This window comes from Aulostomus chinensis, chromosome 19 (assembly GCF_037954235.1).
Source record: "Aulostomus chinensis isolate RoL2024-O1b breed Wild chromosome 19, RoL_Achi_v1.0, whole genome shotgun sequence".
Classification (NCBI taxonomy): domain Eukaryota; kingdom Metazoa; phylum Chordata; class Actinopteri; order Syngnathiformes; family Aulostomidae; genus Aulostomus; species Aulostomus chinensis.
This window is the reverse complement of record NC_141338.1, coordinates 12,643,428-12,668,651: the sequence shown is the minus strand read 5'-3', so window position 1 is coordinate 12,668,651 and position 25,224 is coordinate 12,643,428. Positions and strand designations below refer to the sequence as shown.

Sequence of the window (25,224 nt, the reverse complement as noted above, 5' to 3'; positions counted from 1 at the left end):
TTGTTAATATTCGATCGATTATGATCACGCTGCAGTTTTAGGCTGATTAGAGGGAGATTTTAGCCTCCTCAAGCCCTGCTCAGCTGGAATATTCATAAGAGGGGGTCGTGAGTGTGAGTGTGTGTGTGGTTGGGGGGGGGGGGGGGGGGTGTATGTGTGTGGAGTGTGAGTTACTGGACCACTGCGGGAGGTCGAGGTCTAGCCTCCGGGCTGCCCTCCCCTGAGCGCCCGGGGCGACCTAAAGCCTTTTCTCGGCTGTAGAGTCCGATTTGCAACGGGAAACCGGCCGAGAATAGCCGGTAGAAAGGGAATGCAAATGAGGCTGCGAGGGGGTTAGAGAGGAGCCAGTATAGCAGTGTGTCAGCTAGAGTACCACCGGCGTGTGTGTGTGTGTGTGTGTAAGAGAGATAGAAACTAAACACAGGATAGATTATTAAAACCCTGTTTTTGTTATGTACGGTTGTTTTTCTCGTCGTCGTGTATTTATGTAGACTGACATGGTGTCTCGATGAGCCACCATTTTTTTCTTTTTTTCCTTTTTTGTCTCCTTTTTTCTTACTTGAACTAAATCTCAAGATTAGGAAAAATAATGAAAACATTTTTATTAAGTGTACACATGATTGCCCTCCCCAGCTCTCAGTTCTCACTGTAGTCTACGTGCAATTCGCAATATTTGAGGTTTCCCAGCAGCTTCCTGCAGGTCCTGACCAGTTTATAATGACCACGTCACGTGTTCAAGATGATGCTGATGATGATGATGTCATAATGACCATGGGTAGTTCCATCAACACCAGCATAAAAGTCCTATCAGACTTAAACAGCCACCGACTCAGTAACATGCATCAGAATTATGGTGACAATTTGTAACCGAAATATTTTGCAAATTTGACAGGTTGATCGTTTTTTTTCTTTGACAAAATAGAATTAAAACTTAAATCTGGCCTAATAGGCGACCTCTGAAAAAAAGAGTTAAACTTCCTTTCAGTTCTAACCCTGCAGGAACAGGCCTACATTTTCAGCTGTCTTTATAAAAACTCCAGTCATCAACGTTCCTGACGGAAATCACCATCCTCTTTCTTAATCGTGTCGTAATCCTCCAGTTTAATGACGCACTTGAAAACAACGCGGTAGGTTGAGTTGAAGTTAAAGAAATGAATGTAAACTACATTTGTGTCCCGTATTTGTTCACTATTGTGAATCTGATAATTAATCTTTAAAAATAAATCTACTTTTAATTTGAAAGTCACTCCCGTTTTTCCTGTTGTTTTACGCCACGACACAGGAGGAAAGTACAGGAAACGTTTGTTTCACAGCTCGTATTAAAATCCTTATTCATATCAAAGTTGCAATTTGATGTTTCGAATGTAAAATTAAAAAAATCTGAAAATACAAATGTTTTTTTTCAACGATCATAAGAGACTAATTGATGCAAATGAACACGGAAGCACTTCTGCACTCAAGCAAAGATGTTGCATTGACCCCCTGCAATTAAAAGCTAAGCCTTTAAATGTTCAACAACATCGTGTGTGCGTGCGTGTGTGTGTGTGTGTGTGTGTGTGTGTGTGTGTGTGTGTGAGTGTGTGTTGGTTGAAATTATTAGCTGAGATAAAAACTGAGAACAAAACAATTTTGAGGATACATAGTTTTAATAAAAAATAATATCTTCAAGGGATAAAAATATATTTTCAATGAGAGTGTCTTCAAAGGGTAATATGATTAATAAAAATGTTTTAAAGGGTAAGATAGGTTTTTAATTGTTTTTCATTCCTCAAGGGGTAAAATATATTTTTAATAAAAATATCTTTATGGGGTAAATATTTAATTCTACTTTTAAAATACCGTCAAGTTGTAAAATATTTAATTTTTCAAAAATCTTCAATCATTTCCATTATTTAGAATAATATCTATTCAAGGTTTATGAAAGCAACACAAAATTGAATAATTTGAATTATTATTTGAAGCAGGTAAAAAAAAAAAAAAAATCAAATAAATAAATGGACCCAAACGCGTCACACGTGATGTTTTGGCTCCAGAGATTTGGCAGCGCTCGTCACCAGCACTCTCCTGTTTGTTCTTTTACTTCTTTATATTCATTAAACAGCCTTTGATTTTGCATTAGAAGAATTAGACGCATTTAGATAATCGGGTTTATCGCTTGTACAGGAGCCCTGCTGCCTGCTGCCTGCTGCTTGGACTTTAAACGTGCTACTGATATTCACTATTTTTCAGTTCTTAAGGAAGTACCCGCAGCCAAATGTGGCTTTTACTGTTACTTTTAAAACTTTGAATTTTGCAGAGGAATCCGCCTTGTTTGCGTGTGTTTGTGCTCCTCGTTCCTGACTTCATGGCTCTGATGATATTCTGGTTTTGAGGCTCATCTCCTGCTCAGGCCTCGCGTGTGAGCACTCAACTCTGCCTTCAACTGTTCACCAAACCAAGTCAATACATCGATGCTGCTGCTCGATACACGCCATTTAAAACAAACAGTCTTGATTAGATCTTCGACTAAGTGTAAATATCAATCGGTCCAAGCACAACGCACAACCCGAAAAACACATCCACACCAGCCAGACCAGATAGAGGTTTGCTCCACTTTATTGGCGCAGCTCTGCGTCTTTCACCCTTCCAAAAAACAAACAAAAAAAGAAACGTGGAGGGGGGAAAAAAAAACATGCATATTTTGCGTCTTACCTGAAGCGAGACAGTTTCACCACACACGTACAGGCCTTCTCCTGAGGTTTGGAGGCCTTTCCTGACGTGGCCCCAGACAGCAGTGATGAATGTGAGTCTGCAGCAACAGATGTCCATACACAATTCTTGAGGTTGAATTGGAGTTTACGCAAGAATTGCGTTTGGACAATCAGTCGCTAAAGACTCTTGAACGTGTCCTCTGGCAAAAACGTGACGGAGAAGTGAAGCATCTGATGAGCTGTATTTCAATGACACGTGTTTTCTATAGGGGTGCACCTGCTAAGCCTAAATACCGTTTAACAGTATTGGCTGCGCGTCTCACACTGTTTTCTTTGTTTTGCTGGAGGTTTTTTTTTTTCCTCTTTTTTATCCTCGATGGGGAGTTGCAGTACTGTGCATTATTTCTGACATTCTCGCTGCTCAGCATTGCCTCCTGGAACCCCCCCCCCCCTTTTTTTTTCATTTGAAAGAAAGAAACAACATTTTTCTCCTGTGTGTTCTCACAGCTTTCACCAAACCTCGAAAAAACAAAACATTTGTCAGTGATTGAAACATTCAAACAGTGTAACTTCCCATCACACATCCCCTCAGGTGACTGACCACCACACAGAGAATCATCACATTTTCTAATCACTTGAAACTAAAGTTGAAATTGATGCAAAATTCACTTTTTCTAAGTGTCTGAAAGAGATGCGTCCTACTTTGTATCTCCTCATGTCTTTGTAAAGTTAACCCCCCCCCCCCCCCCACACACACACACACACACACGCGCGCGCACACACACAAGTCTCTCCACGTCTCCGGGCCCTTAAAATGGCTGAATAGCCATCGCATCTTAAACTAAAATGTCATCTCCTCTGGTGCACCGCACAGTCTCAAGAGTCTCAAAGAAAAAGAAAAAAGCTGGTTAAGATAAGAGATCAAACAGGACTTTGGTAGGTTTTTGGGTTTTTTTCTTTCAGTTTAAAGTCCAACACGAAGACGCCATTTCTGCACCTGTGTAGTGTCATCTGTTCAGCGCCTCAAGATGCACAATGGCTTTCCCCGACATAAAATAAAATTCAATAAAAAAAGAATCCTCTCCCGTATCTAGAGAAACGCGTACAGCCGTTCTGCTCTCTCCTCGTGTTCTCTAGCAGGTGAAAAATAGAAAAAAGAAGAAGAAAAAAAGGAAACCCCTTTTTTTTAGTTCCCGTTGGTGCGTCCTTGGTTCAGTTCCCACGACGTGCGTTTTCTCGCCTCTCTCGGCTCCGAATGCCCCCCAGCGAGCAGCGTCGGATGGTGACAAAAAGAGGATGAGGAGCAGCAGTCTGAGCAGCGGCAGCAGTAGTAGAGGACTCCGGACACACGCTCCTTCCTTCCATCCTCCCTCTGACGGTCTCACGGACTGACTGACTAGCTGGATGGATGCGTGTCTCTCTGCCCTCCTGGCTTTTTCTTCGCTGCTCCAACAATAACCGCTGCGGCCGCGACGCAGAGAGGAGTGGAGAAGGTCCTCGCTTGGTACTGAATTTGAATAACACCACGGGGTGATAAATGTCCATTGTACTGCTTAAGTAATGAATCTCGGCTGTCCTCTGTGTCACACACACACACACACACACACACACACACACACACACACACACACACACACACACACACACACACGCTCACGCACGCACGCACGCACACACACGCCAGCAGCTGCGATGAGAAACCAGCAGCCCCTCTTAAAGACACAACAGCCCTGTTTTCTCCCCAAAAAGAGATTACAATCCCGACACTGTTTACTCTCTGGCCGCGCTGCATGACGTGTAGTGTTTCTCTTGTGCCTCCCTCTCTGGTGTGAGCAAACTAGTGCAACGCTGTAACCAGGCACTTGGACATAAAGTGGTGCCTTCAGCGCCATGTGCAGCCATTCTGCGGAGGGGAGGGTGGCTTACTGTAGGCCTCTTGTTCCGGGGGGACAGTGAATTATATGATGCTCATGTAATAGACGATTGATGGGGCAACAGGAGAGCTGCTGTCTTATAATGCAACTTTATTTATTTTGAAAATATCATACAAAAAAAGATAAAGTAAAGCCAAAAAAGGCGGAATTAGGATGGTAGTTCTGTACTGGCGAAGCAGAGGTGACTGTTGGACCTGTGCAGCTGTCCTGTCCTATAGAATGACACCGCCTGGTTAAATCATGGACACTTAGACAAATTAGAACGGTTTTAGAACAATTTAAAGCAAGATGAATAAAAAAAGGGGCGTTTGTCCATATAACCTTTATACAGTGATAAAAGTGTGTTTAGGAGATTGTGTTCATGGATAAAACAGTAACATTCTCCAAAATGTTTGCACACAGCTCCATGAGGGGCCTCTGAAACAAGAATTCCAATCGGTCCATCCTCATGTCATGTATATCAGCACTTTTGAATGCTGCGTTTGCACTGCAGCTTTTTGATGCTTACAAACGCTTCTTACCTCTCTCTCTCTCTCTCTCTCTCTCTCTCTCTCTCTCTCTCTCTCTCTCTCTAATAAATCATCCTGACTGATCCCGCCCCGGGCGCAGGGGGTCCTCCTCTTTAAAGCTCAATCCGTTTTTTCCCCTTTTCATCTCTCTGAAGAAGCCAAGTTAACCTCTGCTGATCCACAGGGCCGGAGCCCCTCACAGAGGCCCGCCTCTCATTCATTCAACCAGTCACTCATTCATTGCTCTTTTTTTTTCTAAAAAAAAATGGTGAAAAGCAAATCCCTCCATCTCCAAACTCTTCTCTCTCTCTCTCTCTCTCTCTCTACTTCTCTCTCTCTCTCTTTGCCTTTTCATCCAAAGGCGGGGAACCCCCCCCCCCTCCCTCCAAAAAGTCAAGAGTTTCCACGTTTCGCTCTCACCTTGACACCCCTCTCTCCGCTGGTGTTGGAGGTTTAGAGTGTTTTGACACACGCAGAGCAAATGTTTTCACCTTGTATCTACATTCATTCGAACACAGTAAAGATCACAGCCACCATCTGCTGCAAAACTGCCTTCTTTGTTCTGATGTTGCCGGAGCTGCGCAGCTAAAAAAGAAGCATCTTGGTTCAACAAGTGATAGTACAGATTTATCTCTGCACCACAAGTGTTTTAGCATCAGCTCAAACAGCCTTGAGGAAGAACAACTTTTAAATGTATTTATTTGATACAAAAAGCTTGAGCAGGTGTGTTCCTAAAAGATCTTAATCTTAAATTGTGTGTGTGTGTGTGTGGGGGGGGGGGGGGGGGAGCGTGAAGAGGGAAAAAAAATCAAATTAATGGCTAAATAGCTCCTCACAGAGAAAATGGAAACACTATCAAGCATCCACAGTTGTTGAATTAAGGCCTTTTAGCTCAGTAGCTTTTATGTTGGCTGTTGGTCTTGGTGGTGTATAGTAGGGGTGTGTGTGTGTACACACAGAAACAGTAGGGGACTGCTGCACTCTTCGCGGGGGCCACTGTGCTTCTCTCCATTCACAAATCAATGTTTAACCTGCTGGCTAAAAGGCTTGGCAGGGGAGTCAGAGGCCCAGTTGGTGGGGTGGGCTATGAAACCATCCCATAGAGAGATGGAGAGAGAGAGAGCGAGAGAGAGAGAGAGAGAGAGAGAGAGCGAGAGAGAGAGAGAGAGAGCGAGGACAAAGGAGGACGGGGGAATCCTTAAAATAAACCTCCTCTGGTGAAGGCATCTCCTCCCTGCTGCTAGGGCACGGCTACAGAGGACGGAGGGCAGAGCGGCGAGGTTACAGCCGGAGACGCCAGGAATCCTCACTGGGAGGCAGCATATGAAGAATAGACGAGCAGAGTCAAATGGACGAAGGGGTCACTCGCAAAATTCAGGGGAGAAAAAAAAGTATAATTCACAAGCAGGTTTTGTGAAAGAAGAGAAGAAGAGAGAAAATCTCCAAGTTGTTTGGAAACCAAAAGCATTTTTTTTAAATTTTCATTGCGGGTTCACTGTTCGAGGTTTTTCCTGGCGTGAGGAAAGTTGACTCTTATTCTATGTGATCAAAGGCAGAGCTGCAAACAAATGAAACACAAAGAAGCCGCAAAATGGCTGCGTTTAAAAGATGAAAAGGAAAAAAAACTCTCCTCTAAATGCACAAGTGTCCTGCGAATACACACTCTTCATCCCCTCCTTCGTTTCCTCTGCCCCCCCCCCACACACACTCAAACACCTTCCCCCCTAGCATACCGCTGCCTAAACATCCCCCAGAATTCTTTGACACTGGCTGCGCTGTTGCTTGGCAACCAGGCGAAGGACAGCGTCATCCAGGGAGTAACAGAGAAGATGAGAAGCACTAATCTTACTTTTTAGGGATGGGGGGGGGGGGCATGGGGGGGGGGTCGGCAGAAGTGTTTGGTTTGTAAAAGATACAAAAGTTAATAAACGTGGTGAAGAATTGCAAGAACTGTGCAAGATTAAAAAAAAGTTATTAAAGTCCGAGCTTATGATTTAAATTGAATTAGTCGTTTCATTAAACTTTAAGAATCAAAAAGATGAAGGTTTTCCTTGGCTGAACCGTTATGAAAAAAAACGTAACTCCGATCACTCTGACCACAGTTGCGTGTTGAAGGAATCATCTGTGTTCGCTCACGCTTTCATAGAGCAACACGTTGAAACGATCGCTGGATTCTTGCGGCGCTGTTTTCTAAAGGTCTCTTCAAATCGACCGTCTGAAGCCCAACACAACTACATTTGAGTGGTATTTCGACACACATTCATCCCGTCAGTAAATCTCGTACCTCCTTTGATTTGGATACACGAGCCCATATTGTTGTTTCAATAAAATCTCAATATATTCTATCCTCCCCGGTGAGAGCTAAGCGTGAAATATCTCAACTTCCTATTAAACCGGGTCACGTCGTCTGCAGAGCGGCTCTGGATCCTCATCCATCAGCTCTCATCTACTTTATTTGCGGGTGTTAAAATAGTTCAAAACATCTTATCAAAAATAAACAATCGTGAATGTTTCCAGCCTGATGGCTCTCATATTCATGAGAGGAGATAATACAATTACACCTGCATACACCAGCTCATAATCTCATTACTCCAGGCATTAGCAGAGCATCCGGCGAGGGCTTCTTTGTGCTGACTAAGAGATGTTGTGTTAAGTCTTGACTTGACATACAGCTCTCTCTCTCTCTCTCTCTCTCTTTTTTTTTCTTGATGCAATTCTTTTCAAGTCAAACATCAGTACTGGTTACAGAGAGAGGGAAAGACAGAGACACCTGTCTAATTTATTTGCTACTCAACAACGTTTCATTTTTTTCCCCATCGGTTTGCGAACAAAAATCACTTTGTAAGATGAAACCCATCATTTATAGGTAATTAATGACGGACACGCCACAACTTTCATTTGTTGCCTGTGTTTAAATTTGATGTCTTTTATCAACACAGGTTTTAAAATGATTAAATTGTGGATCTACATAACTCAGTTTCAGCGGCAACAGTCTCCAGCGGCTAAAAGTAAACAGCCACCTTTTGCATTGATTAGCTATTGAACATGTATTGATTGTATACTGTATATTACATATCATATTCAGGTACTTCATAGATGCGAGAGTCCCTCACTGCATCTAGCAACAGCTATAAACTCTCAACACGTCAGTTTTACGTTGGTGTGAATAAAAAAAGAAGACATTGTGTGCACGTGTGACTTTGACTTGTGCAATTCATCACGTTCTCCCAGTACCAATACTTAGCTTGAGAATTAAAGACGAAAAAAAAAATGAAAAGATTCGGCCAATCTGGTCAAGTAATCGCTTGAGTCTCTCTGATACCATCAAAACCAGCTTCATTAGATATTCAGTTCATAAAGCAAGATTGAATTTTTTTTTTTTTTTTAATAAGCCCAGTTGATGTTAAATTGTTCCGAGATACGACTGTTAAAGGACGTGGAACAGCCATTAATCGGTCAGTTATTAACTATAAATGCGAGCCTCTCGAAATATAAAAATAGAAATACAAGAATTCATAACAGTAAGTAGGAGATATCTTGTTTCCGTCAGTTAAACATGTGAAATGAGAAACATTTGGAGAAATACATTACTGTATTTGTTCAGGATGATTTTGTACACTTGAATTCAGTTTTCTTACAAAAAAAAAACAAGAAAAATGGCAAAGATTTGCTGCTTTTCTCTCTCTTCTGTAATTGTGAATTCCCTTAAATATTTAATCACAATGCAATCAGGAAACCTTTGATTCCAGCTTAACTGGGGTTTCTTGGTGTTGGCACAACACACTCTGGTAAAATGCATTCAAACAAAAACATGTGCCTCCTTGAATTGTGCAAACATGACACTCCTGAGCTACGCTGGATGACATGGGAGGAGGAGGAGGAGGAGGAGGAGGAAGAGGAGGAGGATGAGGAGGAGGAGGGCAGACAGAGTGAGCCGGCTGCTGTAGCTGCTGAGTAAGAGGGTATGTGCCATGGCTCAGACCCTGAGTGACAGGTATTGACCCGCCCAGCCAAAAGACGTCTCTGTGGGAACACTATTGATTATCGCCACAGCAATAAAGGTCCCCGAAGCATGTGAGAATGTCACGAATCTGCGCTGCCGACCAGCCCCCAGGTCCGAACGCACAAGGACGGGAACACTTTCACTCTGACACATCCTAACCTAGAGCTGCCACGCTCCTGAGCTACCTGAGGAGGCCTGAATCCACTGAGACACCACCAGAGAACGAGCGGTGACTTCAGTCTCTTATATACGTCCCACCTCTCCGATACAGTGGAGGCGACCGTGATTTATTTTGGTGGGATCCCAGAAATTAAAAATGAACCCTCAGCTGGAACTGTTTTGTCACCTCAAGGTTGATGAATTATTCTGCTCCTGCTGGAAACATCTTGCATCGATGTGAGCGTCAAGTGGACAGTTTCATTCACCGCCACTGAAAAGCATGAAGGCAGAAACATCTGTCTGATCTGATCTACACAAATCTGTACACGTCGATGTGTTTTTGTAATTTGGAAGAGCCCCTGCAGGGCTGCCTGATAATATCAGTATCAGGTCATCAATATTACTGGATATTGCTATTTTTTATGTATATGATGACTATTTACATCGGCCCAGCTTTGCTCGTCTTTGCTCATCATCACTGAGATGATTCATGGGATTCTCTATAAAGAAATTGTTTTAAAGATGTTATTTTTTCAAAATGTACAATGTGCATGTGTCTTTTTTAATGTCAATGTCAATATAAGGTTTTTTTACATTCCCATTTTGATATCGGTAAACGCTGACACTGTGAATTACTGGCTTACAGGATATCAGCAAAAACGATATGATCATGCGAAACACAAGCCCTCCTAAAACTTAGCGTTTATCCATTCTTCTTCTCTTTCAGACTCCTTCTCTCAAAACAATAAAGAATTTCTTTTTGTCTTTCCCTCTGCCTCCATCCGCTCCTCTCATTCACCCCCCCCCCCCGATCACAAACACTGCGTCCACCCTTGACCTCGCAGTGAAAAGTTAGCGCGACCGAGGTTGAACTCTCGCAGATCTGCTGCAGCCACAAGCGCTGGGAAAGTGCCCCCGCCATGAGTGTGTGTTTGTGTGTGAGTGTGGCAACACTTGGGGTGTCATGAATGGGAGAGATTTGACCCTCAACCCCCTGACCTGTCCACACAAACCACCCCTTTAACCCGGCTCGGCTATTGTCAGCCATGACTGCCTGGGTTCTTTCACAGAGCCCGCCAAGAGTCAAAATTCATTATGTACCACTTTGCTTATTATTTTCTACCCTCATCTATATCACCCCCCCCCCTCCTGCTCCCATCACTCCTTTCACATCTCTCAGCTGTCATCCTCAACTCCTGAGCTTGACTTTTCCCTTCAGTGAGGAGCAGATGAGTATTACATTATTGGCATCATTTTTATTACAAGTTCAATTTCTCGTTGTTTTCCTAAAAATGCACAACGCCAAACATCCGGTAAAAACCTTTGACCCAACACACAAAGATATAAAGCCTAGTGTTTTCCCACAAAATGCTCAAGTATGTATTTGCAATTCTGTGAAAAACATTCTTTTTCCAACCTGATGTGAACTATGTGTGCATATGTATGTAAATATAATCCCACTGAATATGCAGAAGAAATTCACAACTGTCTGACAATTATATACATTATATATGTCTGGAAATATTTCTAAAAGTTGAAGACATATGGTTTTTTTCATTCCATAAAGTCAAAGTTCCTAAAGTCAGTTCTGGAGAAACTGATGGAAAATGTGAAAGAAACCTCATAAAAAAACATTTTCAAAATCATCTGGATTTCTAGCAAAGTGTAATAGTAGCGGGGTGGGGATGGGGGGGGGGGGCTGTGGGTGGGGGGTGTCTGAAGGAACAATTGTACATCTTCTGTGAGCTCATCATCAGGGGACGTGAGCCGTCACGCCGCCGTCAGCCGATACTTTCTGTTTACTGTTTTACTTTGTCAGAGGAGGCCTCAGTTTTTCTATTTACTTATGTTATTTTTTTTCCAATTCTCGATATGACGTCATCTTATTGCTAAAAAAACGTAAACATCTTTGTGGTCACTGCGTGGTCTGTTGGTCGTCACCGATCATAATCTTAGTTCTCCGGCCTTTCTGTCGTCTGAACCCTAAACTCAATGTACCCGTGCGACCTGCATCCTCCGTTCATCTGACAAAGACAAAGATCTCTTGAATTTTTGGACGATCATCAGCTCTTCCATTTAGCATCATGAAACAATCCATCATGAGTTAAAGTAATTGATTTCAAAATCTAACTGGATGAAATTACCTGCACAAAGTTTAAAACAACAGATAAGATCTTTTTTTCCCCACAATTAAGAACTTTCATTTACTGATACAACTATTGATCCGCTTGTGAGTCAATCCACAACAAGGCATTGTAGTTTAGCCTGCAAATCATAATAAATGATATCAATCTATAAATGTAGAGATGCAAACACAAGAACATAAACTCAAGTGTAGTAAGAGCTAAATTCGCCCTGCTAATGAAGCACTTGCACTACTTACACTCTTATTGGTTCACTTCCACCCTCTGCTGGTGGATATCAGCAACTGCATGAAGGATAAAGATTTAAAACTGTGCTGCAGCCTTTATTTTACTTATAATTCATACTTTAGACTACAAATTCTTGAATATGGATCCATTATCATATGATTCTAAAAATATATAACAAGGGAAAGTTAGTTATTGGACTCAGAATAATTGTTAATATAGCCTGAAATCATTTTTTCCTCCGTAGAAAGGTGTAATGAATTGATTTAAGCACCATGAAAGGGTTGTTTTTGGTTGTATGTAAATGACTCCCCGCTTTCGGGACTTGTCTCCGGGGATTTAAGAGGAGCTCTCGGTGCCAAATGACGCCTTCCCATCCCTGGAGAACTCCCGAGGGCCGAGGCGGAAGTTGTAATTCAACTCTCCCTCTTTCTCGGCTCTGCTAGGTTGGTTTGAACAGCTTGTACATTTGGGTCGGGAGGGGCGGTGGTGGTGATGGTGGTGGTGGTGGGGGGGTGTTTCAGGGAAAACCCTCCTTTTCTTGGACTGCTGACGCGTACAGCAGCGAAGCCGGGAGCTGCGCCGCCTGCCTCCACCATGTTGCTCCACTTTCTACTTTTAGGGGCTTTTGTTTCCCATACAGACTGTTACTTTTCAGAGGAGAGATACCCGGAGGAATCTAAGATGCAGCCTCCGACGGTGGTTGTAGCCATCATAGCCAGGAACACCGCTCACTCCCTGCCCTACTACCTCGGAGCTCTGGAGAGGCTCAACTACCCCAAAGATCGCATCTCTGTGTGGTGGGTTTCCCTGCATGCGCTGCCTGGCTGTTTGTACAAGGGTTTTTTTTTTTAATCCGACCGTAGCAGCCGTTCAAAAGGTCAATGGCATTTAAATGAGTGTGTGAAAGCGACGGCGTCCTACCCCTCCCCTGCTCCCCTCTGCGCCTTTCAGTCCGGGGCTGCCTTCACTTCCTTCTGGGACTGCAGGAAAATCTTGTCCAGGGGAGTTTGTCACAACCCGTTAGACTTTCTTACCGTTCTTATCACGTACAAGATGAACGATTCAAACACAGAAACTGATAACATCCGCGTTTAGCGTTTGGTTTCTTTCTTTTTTTTCTCCTCTCAGAATCCGCTTCAGCAGCCGAGGGTCCGTACGTGGAGTTGGCATCAGCTAAACACAAGCAGAGCACAACTAGACAACAGTACCACATGAACTCCTGCAGATATAGACGTTTTTCTCAGCATTTGTCCAGAACAATGTCATCACAATTTATAATCATGAACCATTTGTACACAGCAAAATGCATGTCTAGCTCCTATATGCTATAATACAGTGGTGGGTGGAGTATTAATGTCTGTAGTCAAGTTAAAGTGCAATTATACCTTGGAGTGTCTGGGCCAGATAGAAGAAACAAATTACAGGAGGAGGATTTGTATTTATTTAATCTAAACATGCAGAATAAGGTCAAAGCTGATGAGAATTAAGTCCAAATATCTATAACAAAGTTCTAATTTTGAGAATTAAGTGTAAACATTTAAATACCGTTTAGAAAATGAAGTCAAAACGTCAATAATGAACAGGACGTTTCAAGATTGAAGTCAGGTAGAGGAGCTGAGATTAGATGAGGTTCAGTGAAGAGGGAAGTCTCTTTTAATGAATAAACAACACGGCCCAAGTACAGTTTTTGACTTTTAAGAGATGGAGCTGCAAGTCAGTGAAGGAAATATTAAAAGAAAAAAGAAAACATTGAAAGACTAAGAGTACAAGTTACTTTGGATTGTTCCGGGTGTGCGGGGCGTGGTGAATAACACAAATAAAAAATACAATGTGAAGTTTGATCTTTGGGAGCTGGATCTTTGCTACTGTAAGTAGCAGACGTAACAGAAACGTGCTGAATTGATGAGCAGTAGCGGAAAAATGTAACGTTGCGTACGATCAGGAGAGGTGTTGGTGTGGCAGGGTTTTGCATCGGAGGATGCGATGAAACAAACTTTTTAAACTTGAAAAATTGTGAATGGATTGAAATTTGTATTGCTTCAAAAGTCATAAAACACCAAGAATATCAACAGAGCGTTCAGGCTTGTATTTACATTGTCCAAACTAATCTGCTTAGAACGAGAAAGGAAGGTTTATAGGTGCAGACGGTTCATGTACTTTCTATAGAATGTCTGACAGTCGACCAGTTTCACTGTCTTGTGTTTATAGTGTCCTTTCTACCAAATGATGATAGAGGAGTCGCTACGCTGGAGGAGAACTGCATTACATACCACAGCGACAACTTCCAAATGACGCACGGCTGCTTAATTATATAGCTTCACTGGGAAAGAGCCAGTGTGACCTCATCATCAAACGATTTCAGTCTGAAGAACATCTCATCAGCTATCATTAACTTGGTAGTTTCCTTTTCTGTTCATCAGAGTCATCCCCCGACTACAATTCAAAACAAAAAAAAACGTTTGTGGAAAGTCAATGCTAGATTTTTACCGCTTCGTGTTTTCACGTTTGGGAATACGCTCGGATTTGAATGAACTCCCAGAAAATGTGTTGATAGTCAGGGTTCCATCCTACACAGGCGCGCATGCAAGCCTTTGATTTTTCTTAAATGACCATTTTCATCATTGTTTCTCTGCCTGGCAGGGGAATGAGCATGTAAGAAGTTCTAATGATGAAAGCACGTTCAAATTCATTCTGATCTGCTGGTAAAACGGAGTGAGGTTTCACACTGTGCTGGCGTGGGTGTTACCAAATTCTCCACTTAAGGGGGGAAGGATGAAGGCTGTTGTTGTTTTTTTATCTTGTTTACCAAAGAGTTATTTGTTCAGATGCAGTTGCGTACGTGCAGTTGTGCACTCTTGAGAAAAGGAAGATACCACACAGCTCTTGCACTGAAACCACAATTATTGTGCTGAGCAGGAGTCGTGTGCCGATTTGGATTCCTTGAGAGCGCTCAAGTTTGACTTGTAAACAGCTGAAGCCAACCAACCCTGGAAAAAAAAAGGGTTTTTATCTATTTTCCATAACAGCACCCTGAAAAATAAGAGCGAGATCATCAGGTGCTTGTTTTCTGAGCCGCTGTGTCTGTGCTCCTCAGGGCAGCCACGGATCACAACTCTGACAACAGCACGGCCATCTTGAAAGAGTGGCTCACCGTCATGCAGAGGTTCTACCATTACATCGAGTGGAGGCCGATGGACCAACCCACGTAAGTTCGTCAAGAGAAATGAATTTATAGTGGCCATAAATCACAAATCAGCCCAAGACAGCAGCACATTCATCTGTAGGAAAAGAAAAAGAAAGAGTGGGTCCATTATAGTGGACAGGATAAACCAGGGGTGTCCAAACTGGTCCAGTAAGGGCCGGTGTGGCTGCAGGTTTTCATTCCACCCGAGCAAAAGCAACACCTGATTCTACTTAAATCAACTAAGCTGTGTCCACACTGCTCATTTGTTGGACCAGTTTGGACACCCCTGGGATAAACTGACGGTTCGTAGTCGAACGTTGCTCTGTTTCCCTCCATAGTTCAAGGATAACAACCATTTTTATTGGATATTAAGAGACGCTTGTTGTGGAAGTCATGAGCTGTTTTTCCCTCTCATGTCTTCACACTGCGTGCTGGTATAATTGATATTAACTTACTGGATCATTGGACACTCCAAATATGGAAAACATGGGCTCAACCTTTTCCCTGTAAAGCTTGTGAATAATTTACCAATAACCCCTTGGATTAGATTTATAGTCAAAAAAAGATTCATTCGTCTTTCTTTGTAAAGTTTACTTGGAAAAGATTTTAGAAGTTGATCCCCCCCACCCCAAAAAAAAAGTCCACTGCAATGTAACTTATCATTTTGACACGTTAATTATCAGTATCATTCTCATGAAGGCGCTGTCTCAGGAGTGCGTCGAAGGAATTTCTTCAAATTTGGCAAAATAAAAAGTTCACTTGGTCTCAAGGATGAACTGATCTGATCACGGTGACCCGAACCCCACGATAATTCTGGAAAAAAAAAATTCACAAATATGTCTAATCCTATGAAATGATGAGGTGGTGATATTTTATATCCAAAACATCAAAAGTCAGTATCAATGTGACATCACAATGTTCTGTCCTCTCAGGAACACCTGACGATGAATAAAGACATATTTAAATGATATTTCTCGAAAGTCTGCACATCGTTATATTATCCGTCTGGACAAATATGGACTTTGAGTTCACTGGTTAGCAGAGGAAGAAACACGAGGTGCTAATTGTGGTTTTTGTCTGTTTTAGGTCGTACGCAGGGGAGCTGGGTCCCAAACACTGGCCCAACAGCAGATATGAATATGTGATGAAACTGAAGCAAGCAGCCCTCAACTTTGCCAGGAAACGCTGGGCCGACTACATCCTGGTACAAAACCGAATAATCTCTCACATGAGTGAAACATTCATTTCAGTTCCATTTTGGATTTATCTTACGAAATATGTTGCTGCTTCTCTTCCAAGAAAGTTTTGGCAGCGACCGTTCCAGCGATAAAAGACAGCGCTCTCACTTTTGGCCCTCTCTCTGTGTGTGTTTGTGTGTTTCAGTATGCTGACACCGACAATATCCTCACCAACCCCGAAACCCTTAACCTCCTGATAGCAGAGAACAAGTCTGTCATCGCTCCCATGTTGGACTCGCAGGGAGCATATTCCAACTACTGGTGCGGCATCACTCCACAGGCGAGTTATAGAGGAGGAGGGTTAAAAGCTTTGGGACACCCTGGATGCGTCTCCCTAGAATGCAGAAGACGCTGTCACCGTGGTTACGTCACGCTTGTTTGGCTGCATTTACCTTGTTGCTGTACATGCTTGCATGTTTGGTCCTGACCCCGATGAGGACTTAAGTCTCTTCGGCTGTGTCTGCATCTAGGAACTACAGAGCGTAGCCGATGCTGTCCAACCCAAGTCAGCGAGCGACAAAGTGATATTTCATCCCGTATTGTGGTTAAGGCGCTATGAGATAAATACGACATGTTCCTGTGCATGACTGCAACTGATATTTGACAAAGTAGCAAGTCATCATTTATATTTGTTTACTCCGTTCTCAATTAAAACTTGTGCTTGGGCCGAGTGCCGATGAAGGAGACAGCTTCAGTAAACATGCTCTAATCCTCCATTCGCCCTCTGCACTACTTGATGTGTGATGCCCTTCAGCTGACGAACCCTCCTCACAAACACCCAAATGACTGCCAACTTCAATGGACTGGATAAATTATTTAATTGTGTTGCACTTCTAAATTTGCAAATGTTATTAGACCAAGTGGATTAAATTCTCGGGGACATTCAAAACAAGCAGCAGAGTAGGCTATGACATCGCCCTTGTTTGTCAGCAAATACTTGTAATAAGTCTCTTTGCCAGTAGATGAAGACAGAAAGTCCACTCTGTAGCTTTAATTGTCTAAGTCAATCATGCTTTATGTTAACGATCTTTGTATGTATCTCTTTGTGTTCTGTTAGGGATACTATCGTAGGACGGCGGAGTATTTCCCCACCCGCCACCGCCACAGGCTGGGCTGCTTCCCCGTACCCATGGTCCACTCCACTATGATGCTGGATTTAAGGAAAGAGGGCATGAAGAAACTGGCCTTCTACCCTCCTCACAAAGAGTACTCATGGCCCTATGATGACATCATTGTGTTCGCCTTCTCCTGCCGGGCTGCAGGTTAGTCAGCGCTCACACACCGAACATGTCGCTGTAGAGCAATGTTATTGGACTGCGTAGGAATTAGATTCACAGCGGCTGCAACCCTGAGACAGAATGACTCACTTGTCCGTGATCCCCTGCAGAGATACAGATGTACCTGTGTAACAAGGTGCGCTACGGCTACCTGAACGTCCCGGCTAAACCTCACCACAGTTTAGAAGATGACCGTCTCAACTTTGTTCATGTTCATCTGGAATCCATGAGTAAGAACGATAATAAAATGACACCATCGGAAACTAAAAAAGTAGAACAGACAATAAATGTTGCAACTACGCCTCCCAAGTGTATTTTTAATCTTTTGTATTTTTCTTTTTCAACTTGCCAAATAGTTGACGGTCCCCCCATGTACCCCTCCCGGTACGTCCACATGTTCCCCAAGCAGAGAGACCTGATGAGCTTCGATGAGGTGAGCTCCTAGGTATTACAGATTTACCGTAGACGTGTTAAGCACAGATCTAACTTGGCTCTGAGCGATACACGTGTCAGCTTACAGGCATGTCAGTTTAAAAACAGGGTCGCCCTCCTGTCCTCAGATTTATCTGATCAATCTAAGACGGCGTCAGGACCGTAGAGACCGAATGCTGTTCTCTCTGAATGAGCTGGAGATTGATGTCAAGGTGGTTGATGCTGTGGATGGAAAGTGAGTATCAAATACATGCAGTACAAATTGCCACAGTCAGTTGATTACCGAGAGTTTATTTTTATGTTTACATGAGACAATGTAAAGCAGCAGTGTGTGTGTGTGTGTGTGTGTGTGTGTGTGTGTGTGTGTGTGTGTGTGTGTGTGTGTAGTGCACTGAATAGCAGTGACATCAAGTTTCTGGGCGTGAACCTGCTGCCAGGCTACTATGACCCATTCTCTGGACGCACCCTGACAAAAGGGGAGGTGGGCTGCTTCCTCAGCCACTTCTACATCTGGAAGGAGGTAGAAGTATCACACACACACACACACACACCAATTTTGAGGACCGACAAAAATGTCCTCACTTGTGACCCGGTCCCCACTATGTAGCAAGTACAAAAACACACAAAGATACAGATTTTAAGCTTTTATTTTTTTCAAAAAGTAACGAAAAATTACTCAAGATAATGTAGTTCAATACATAATAAATCTAAAAGACTACATCTTACGCTTTTGTAGTTTTTGAAAGTATTTTATTTTCATTCATTATCCAATTTTAGAATGTGCCTCTGTCTGTTTTTGTATATGAACTCTTCCTTTCCCAACTGTTATGTTGTTATTTCATTCATGTCGACAAGTTACAAGAATATTTAGCGCCTCCCTGGTTGCTGGAACCAGCAGACCAGACGAGATGTAACCAGCTGTTAGAAACAAGCCCTACAGATTTATTATCGAGTGTCCTCATGTTTTCCTTCCTGCTCCTCAGATGGTGGACTTGCAGATGGACAAAGCTCTGGTTTTTGAGGATGACGTCCGTTTCCAGGCTAACTTCAAACGACGAGTCATCAGACTGATGGAGGAGGTGGAGCAGATCGAGCTGGACTGGGACATCATGTGAGATATTTTATATTCTTGTTTCTGTTCAGGTTAAGTCTGGGGTCGATGTAGCATGCTGTGCGTGTCTGAGCCGAGAAAGATCCCCGTTCGGCTGTCAGTATTCCCTCCTGTGTTTGTGCGTGCAGCAAATCACATTTGTGTGACAGAATTTCTGTGGTTTTGAGAGGATCGGACAATAATTCAGATGTGTGATGCAGGGTAATTCTTTTATTCCCTGCTTTGTGTATTTTCGTTGCTATAGTTTCCTGAAAAACTTTTAGACAAACAATGACAGCATTTTGTTTTATTTTTTTCAAATCGCTTCTTTATTTTTGTGTCATGTTTAACAGCAACAGATTTCAGGGACTATTCTTACTCTTCACGTGTACTTATTATGGCTATGCGTTGCTATAGATACTTGGGCAGGAAGCAGGTGAACCCTGGAAACGAGGAGCCGGTGGAGAACGTTCGTAACTTGGTGGTGGCCGACTACTCTTACTGGACTCTGTCCTACATCATCTCCCTGCAGGGAGCTCAAAAACTGCTCAACGCTGAGCCACTTTCCAAGATGCTGCCCGTCGATGAGTTCCTTCCCATCATGTATGACAAACATCCCAAGTAAGTACTTCCACATGCGCCTTCACATCTACCACAAAGAGATTCCATCTGGCTTTGGTTATATTCCTCATTTCTCTCTTTCCTCATTGATAGTAGTTCACTTGTTTCTTTTTACCAGTTGCTGTCAATCACATCCACATCTAGGGATCTCTAGACTAAAACAGGTGGAGCTCAGTTCTCCCCTTCTGTGATTGACCTACAGCTCAAACCGATTTGATAATTAGACCTAAAAGACATTTCTGGAAGTTGCTTGAACGTACAGACAACCTTAGTCCGGAGTCCTAACCCCATATGAAGGACTTCAAGTACTTCATGGTCCTGTTCTCCAGTGAGGGGACTCCGGAGCTTGAGATGGGCTGGAGAATCAGAGCAGCGTGAGTGGTTTTGAGTTTGCTCTACTGCACCGTTGTGATGAGAAGAGAGCTGAGCTGCGAGTCAAACTCCATCTATTGGTCAGTTTTTGTTCCTTGAAGATCTAAAGTGAAGACTGTGATCAAAGGACGGAAAGAAAAGTCACTTTTGGACGCTGTTTCCATTCTGATCCTATTTTTATTATGTGGTGAAGTTAAATTCCACACATTTGGAGACAAATCTGTATTCGTCCTGAGCATTTTTGTTTTTATGATGTTCAGATTTGATGGCAGCAGCTGCTTCACTCTGGCTGAACACAATCACTGGAAGTTGGGCAGCGTTCATCTGGCTCCCAGGCAGCCGGAGGAGATTAAGATGTGTTTGTGCTGGACTCGCTTTTGATGGGTTTTTTTTAATCCATGTTGTTAGTGTCGTTTTTGTGTTCTCCCCCGTGAAAGCTTTCCTTCAAAATCATGCAAGTTCACTGGAAACTCTCTAAATTGCTTGTAGGTGTGGATGTCAGCAGTGACTGACTGGCGACCTGCCCCGGGTCTACGCCACCTCTCACTCAGTGCCATTCGTGTACATAATGAATGAGTGAATAAGAAATGAAAAGTCTCAACAAGCGTTGGATGGATTGCCATTAAATTTGGTACAGACAATCATGCTCCTCTTGGGATGGATTAAGATAACATTTCTAATCCCTAACATTTCATTTGGCACCATCAACAGGACATTTAAGTCCTCCCTCTTGTCTAGAATCACCCTCAACTGTCATCTGTGTCTTCCACTGCCAGTGCTTCCTCCTCTCATGCGTCCCTTAACGCAGAAAACATTGGGCTTATTGCTTCTTTGCGGATTATTATTTGCCGCACGACTAAAACAGAGCTCCGTTTCCATCCTAGGAATCATCTCCAACTAGACAACTCTTCTAAACATACCACAGCGATGATCTAGCAGAGTAAATGAGACCCATGTGAGGCGCTGAGTGGATGAGATGAAATGCAGCCTGGGTAGAGGGGCCTGTAAAGCAGAAGGCTTGGCAGCAGCGTCTGTGTGCTCCATCATGTGTGGAAAACTGGCTTATAGCCAGCCTACTTTCTCTATTCTCTCTCACTCTCACTCTCTCTTCCCCTCTCACCTCTATGATTCTAATTCGCCATGCTTGACTAGTCCACCAAGAACGCACAATGACCGCACAACACTCGTCAGGCCTGCTGTCGCCCTTCATACCTAACTTGCCTGAGCTTTTGACTCCCAAGTTAGGCTCGAAATATTTTAGGTATTCATGGTTCAGTCTGAATTGCACTTGCTTTAACTTTAATTCTACATTTCCTGCTGCAGTTTTAGTTATCACCTGTTTAATCATTTAATATGACATAAAAATGGAGAAAAACTTCACCTTCTCTCTGCTTTTCTCTCTTTCTCTCTCTCTGCAGTGAAGACTACAAGTCACATTTCCCCAACAGAAACTTACAAGCCTTCAGCACACGCCCCCTTCTGGTCCAGCCGTGCCATTACGCCGGCGATCCCCAGTGGGTGAGCGACACAGAAACATCAACTCTGTGGGACGACGACTCGGTACGCACAGATTGGAGAGGTTCCCACAAGACTCTGAAAGGGGGGGTGCCATCACCTGAGTTCCTGTCGTCTGCCTACAGGGACGAACTGTAGTTGGCAGCTGTGCAGGTCAAGAGGCCGTGAGGTCACGAGTGGCAGATGCTGAAATTGGTCTCAGCTACTCGGCGTTAGACGTGTTCACTTACTTTCCAAACTGGACTGGTGTTTGTTGAGACCGTCTGTAGAAACATGTTGGAAGAACGTCGTGAACAGATGTCTCAGTAATCCAGATGCTTGAACTTGCACAACAGATTTTTCTACAGAAGAATCCAACTCTTTTTTTATTTTTATTTTTTACCAACAAAAAGACAATCTTTTGAAGCTTATACAATGAGTATGGCTCTTAGGAATATTTCCTTTTTTAGATGCGTGGTTGCGATGCTGTGTATATTTCAACATGTTTTAAAACACCCCTTACAGTCAGTCTGTCCATTTCCTGTTCATGCAAGGTTCTCTCACAGCTGATTGGAGATTCAGGTCTGAGAAACAAAGCTGAACTGGTCCCTGATGGGAGGAACCTCACGGTTTATAATGACAGGGTGAGACCAAATAATAGTCAGTATTTTGCTGGTGCAATTAACACGTTTGTTTGGTTTGGAACAATTTAAGCTTTTATGAAATTATATTTAAAACTACAAAGTGAAATTTTACATTGACTTTAGTTTATTAGCCAAGTTTTTTTTTTATATATATATATATATTTATTTTTTATGGTTAATTGAAATGGGGAAAAAAAAAATGGTGCGACTCTGTTTTATAAATGATATAGAACATAATTGGACCTTTTAGTCCAGGTGGGATTACTACGCTCTATATCTGCCATTATTCTGAGGGATTAATTTTTTCAAAACTTCAAAGTCCTCAAAATCCTACTTTCGATGCCAGGTTCCGGGTTCAAGTCCCGGTTCGGGCACAGGATCTTTCTGTGTGGATGGATGTGATGAATGCTGTTGATGCCCTAATTTGACATGAAGTGCCTGTATGTAGTCTCAAGTGGACTTAAGTACATATTTGGAGACTGTTAGTTGAGAAAGGAAATAAATATATACGTATTTTTTTTTGCAGTGCTCAAAGAAACAAATGAAATCAAGAAATCTGAAGGTGTAAACTCCAGATACTTCCTGCTGCTGCATGTTTGTAGTGCCACATAAATAACACAAAGGTTCTTTTCAATCCCGGGCAGCCATGTCCCTCATGGATTTGAGCTACAGCAACCTAAAGTTACTCTCTACATCCATGCGGCTCAATCTTGTTTCATTCATGATGCTCTGATGTCAGATGTTCCTCTGTTTTAGTGCTGCTATTCCTGTCTGAAGGGACAAGTTTGTGGTATTTAGTGGCATCTAGTGGTGAGATTGCAGGTTGCAAGCACTCCTCCCCCTGCCTCTCCAAACGTGTTCTTAAGGTGGTCTTCTGATGATGTTAGTCTAATGAGACTCATTGTATGTGAAACCACAGCAGTACTGCTGGATGATTATATAAATACTATATGGAACAGTATCATTCTTAATGTGCAGTGTTTGGAAACAACAATGAACAAGGGGGTTCAGGGGAAGCTCAACTTCCTTTCACAATCAAAAATAGGAATTGACAACAATTTTGGTTGATGACGTGCCAATTTAACTTAACAAATAAACCATTTTGGTCAAGTTGAGGGAAAGATCATAGTTTGGGGTCAACATTTCAAATAGGAATCAGGGTTTTTTTGGGAGCCAATTCAATTCCTTCAAGTGTAGAAATCTAACCCTCACGACAAAAGCAGCAACACTTAATTCATATTGTTATGTGGGTGCTGGCTTTGATAGCCTGATCCTGAAAGACTCACTTCTGTTACTAGCTTGTTGTTTGTGGCTAAGCTAACACTCCATGTCTCCTATTCCTTCTGTGGTGTGTACATGTTCTTCTCATTAGCCCTAACCTTGCATTTTCATTACTTTCCCACCATTTCTGTCTGTACCTCACACGAGACACAATATCGTAGGGTTAAAAGGTACCACGTACAGTATTAGGCCTGCATTTGTTAAGCAGTCCAACAAGTGGACAAATGCTTCCTACATGTCAACAAGCAAAAACCTGAGGTTCACGTCTGTTGATGTATTCGAGTTTGCACTTGCCAATTTATTGTCTACGGTTGACCTGGTTTAGTGCGTCGATCTCCCGACACCAACAGCTTATCTAAACTGACAAAAATAACAATTCTTAGTTTAAGGTGTTGCTGTAGAAAATACTGCATTCCATTTCTGCCATTGGAATCTGTAAATCCCACACACCTGTCCTTTAAGTTCTTTGCGGACGTGGTTGTCATCTTTTTCAACCCGACGTAGACCACGCCACCCCTTTGCAACGGCAAGACATTTGTACTCTGATGTTTTAAAAGGATGTTCCAGCAACTTCTTTTTTTTTTAACAAACTTTTTAATTTTAATAAAAAAAAAGTTGTTTTTACACTTTTTGTTGTTTAGTGTGGCTTTACGTTTGTTTTTAACTCCATCTCTAAGTTTCTGTCTGCTGGCTGTGAACTTCTGTTGTCATTTCTCTACACTGCATTTGTGACAACGTGTGACAAGTCTAACCACTTCAGGTGCGCTCTGCTCTTAACTGGGTTTTTATGTAATTTATGTTCCTGTTTTTGAAGAGCGGCTACATTTTTTTTTTGTTGGTTTAAAAAAAACAACATGCATTTGCAATAATTTTGTTTCAAGTCAAGACTTGTATTTACAGAGAATACAAGAAGCCAAGGCAGAACTTGTCATAGAGAACAGTTAACCTCAATGTGCTTTCTAAATAATAGAATTCCTTGATGTGCGCCACATGTCAGCGGATGCATTTGCCCTTAAGCCACGAGCAGCCATCCGATTTACGTGACCTAATTTCAAATGAAGCTTGAACACACAGTCGTGAGAATGAATGAATTAAATGTATCAATTCAAAAAATAGCATGCAACATGTGCTTATATTCTTGTTCTGACGACAGAGCTCACTCATGTGCAGCATATTACATCTCCAGACTTGGTATTGAACCACTTGGAACAGATCTGAAGGAGACGACACGTTCAAAGGGTGGTAATTTTCATAGTTTCAGTCATGCAACTGAAGACTCACATGTTCGGGAGCTCCTCCAGTCCTGCTTGAGGCTGTATGAACTGGAGCAAACACTCCTAGCAGAGGCGGGATCCCAGACCAAGCACCTTATTGGCTGCCGGTGTGTGTGTGTGTGTGTGTGTGTGTGTGTGTGTGAGAGGTTTCATGATGCTGCGTTACTCGTTTTGGCAGTGTTGTTGTCTGATTTAATGTTCTGCTTGGCTTGTTTTTCAGCTGCCCCCCTTAAGCTCCACCCAGTCTCTTTATTGTTGTTGCTATTATTGTTGTTTTTTATTTTGTTGCTTTTTTAATTTAAAAAAATCCTTTTTTTTTCTTTTTATATCTTTCTTTTGTTTTTGGCCATTGGTTTATTTATAGCATGTCAATCAATTAATTATGAAATCCACTCTGGAATTAGCAGGAAATTCATTTATCACGGATTAAATTTGATCCTGCTTGACATCAGAAACTCACCTAAGTCAACCTTAAAATGGGTAAACATTTATGTAGGCTGACTGCACAGCACTGCACGGACACTGAAGTTGGCTTCTGATTGGGAAGTTAAGTGGAAAATTAAGGGAAAGGGCGGCATCAAGCATCCATACATGAGTGGAAAGGAGCAGGACTTTTCAGCAAATCCTTAAACAGCACAACGGTGTTTGCA

The 25,224-nt window shown here is 42.5% G+C and overlaps 1 protein-coding gene across 2 annotated transcripts; it reads left to right on the top strand.

The window, feature by feature from the left end:
- Positions 1–12,212: 12,212 nt before the first annotated feature.
- On the top strand, positions 12,213–24,376 carry cercam (cerebral endothelial cell adhesion molecule). 2 transcript variants are annotated; one of them, XM_086186548.1, is made up of 12 exons: positions 12,213–12,464; positions 14,762–14,872; positions 15,938–16,055; positions 16,235–16,369; positions 17,147–17,351; positions 17,477–17,596; positions 17,723–17,799; positions 17,927–18,033; positions 18,186–18,318; positions 18,782–18,909; positions 19,306–19,509; positions 21,300–24,376. In XM_086186548.1, exons 1-12 carry the CDS (start codon positions 12,262–12,264, stop codon positions 21,532–21,534), a joined length of 1,776 nt encoding a protein of 591 aa, XP_086042674.1. In that variant the 5' UTR covers positions 12,213–12,261; the 3' UTR covers positions 21,535–24,376. The 2 variants fall into 2 exon arrangements, with proteins under 2 accessions (XP_086042674.1, XP_086042675.1); XM_086186549.1 differs by lacking the exon at positions 12,213–12,464 and adding an exon at positions 13,908–14,063.
- Positions 24,377–25,224: the final 848 nt, after the last annotated feature.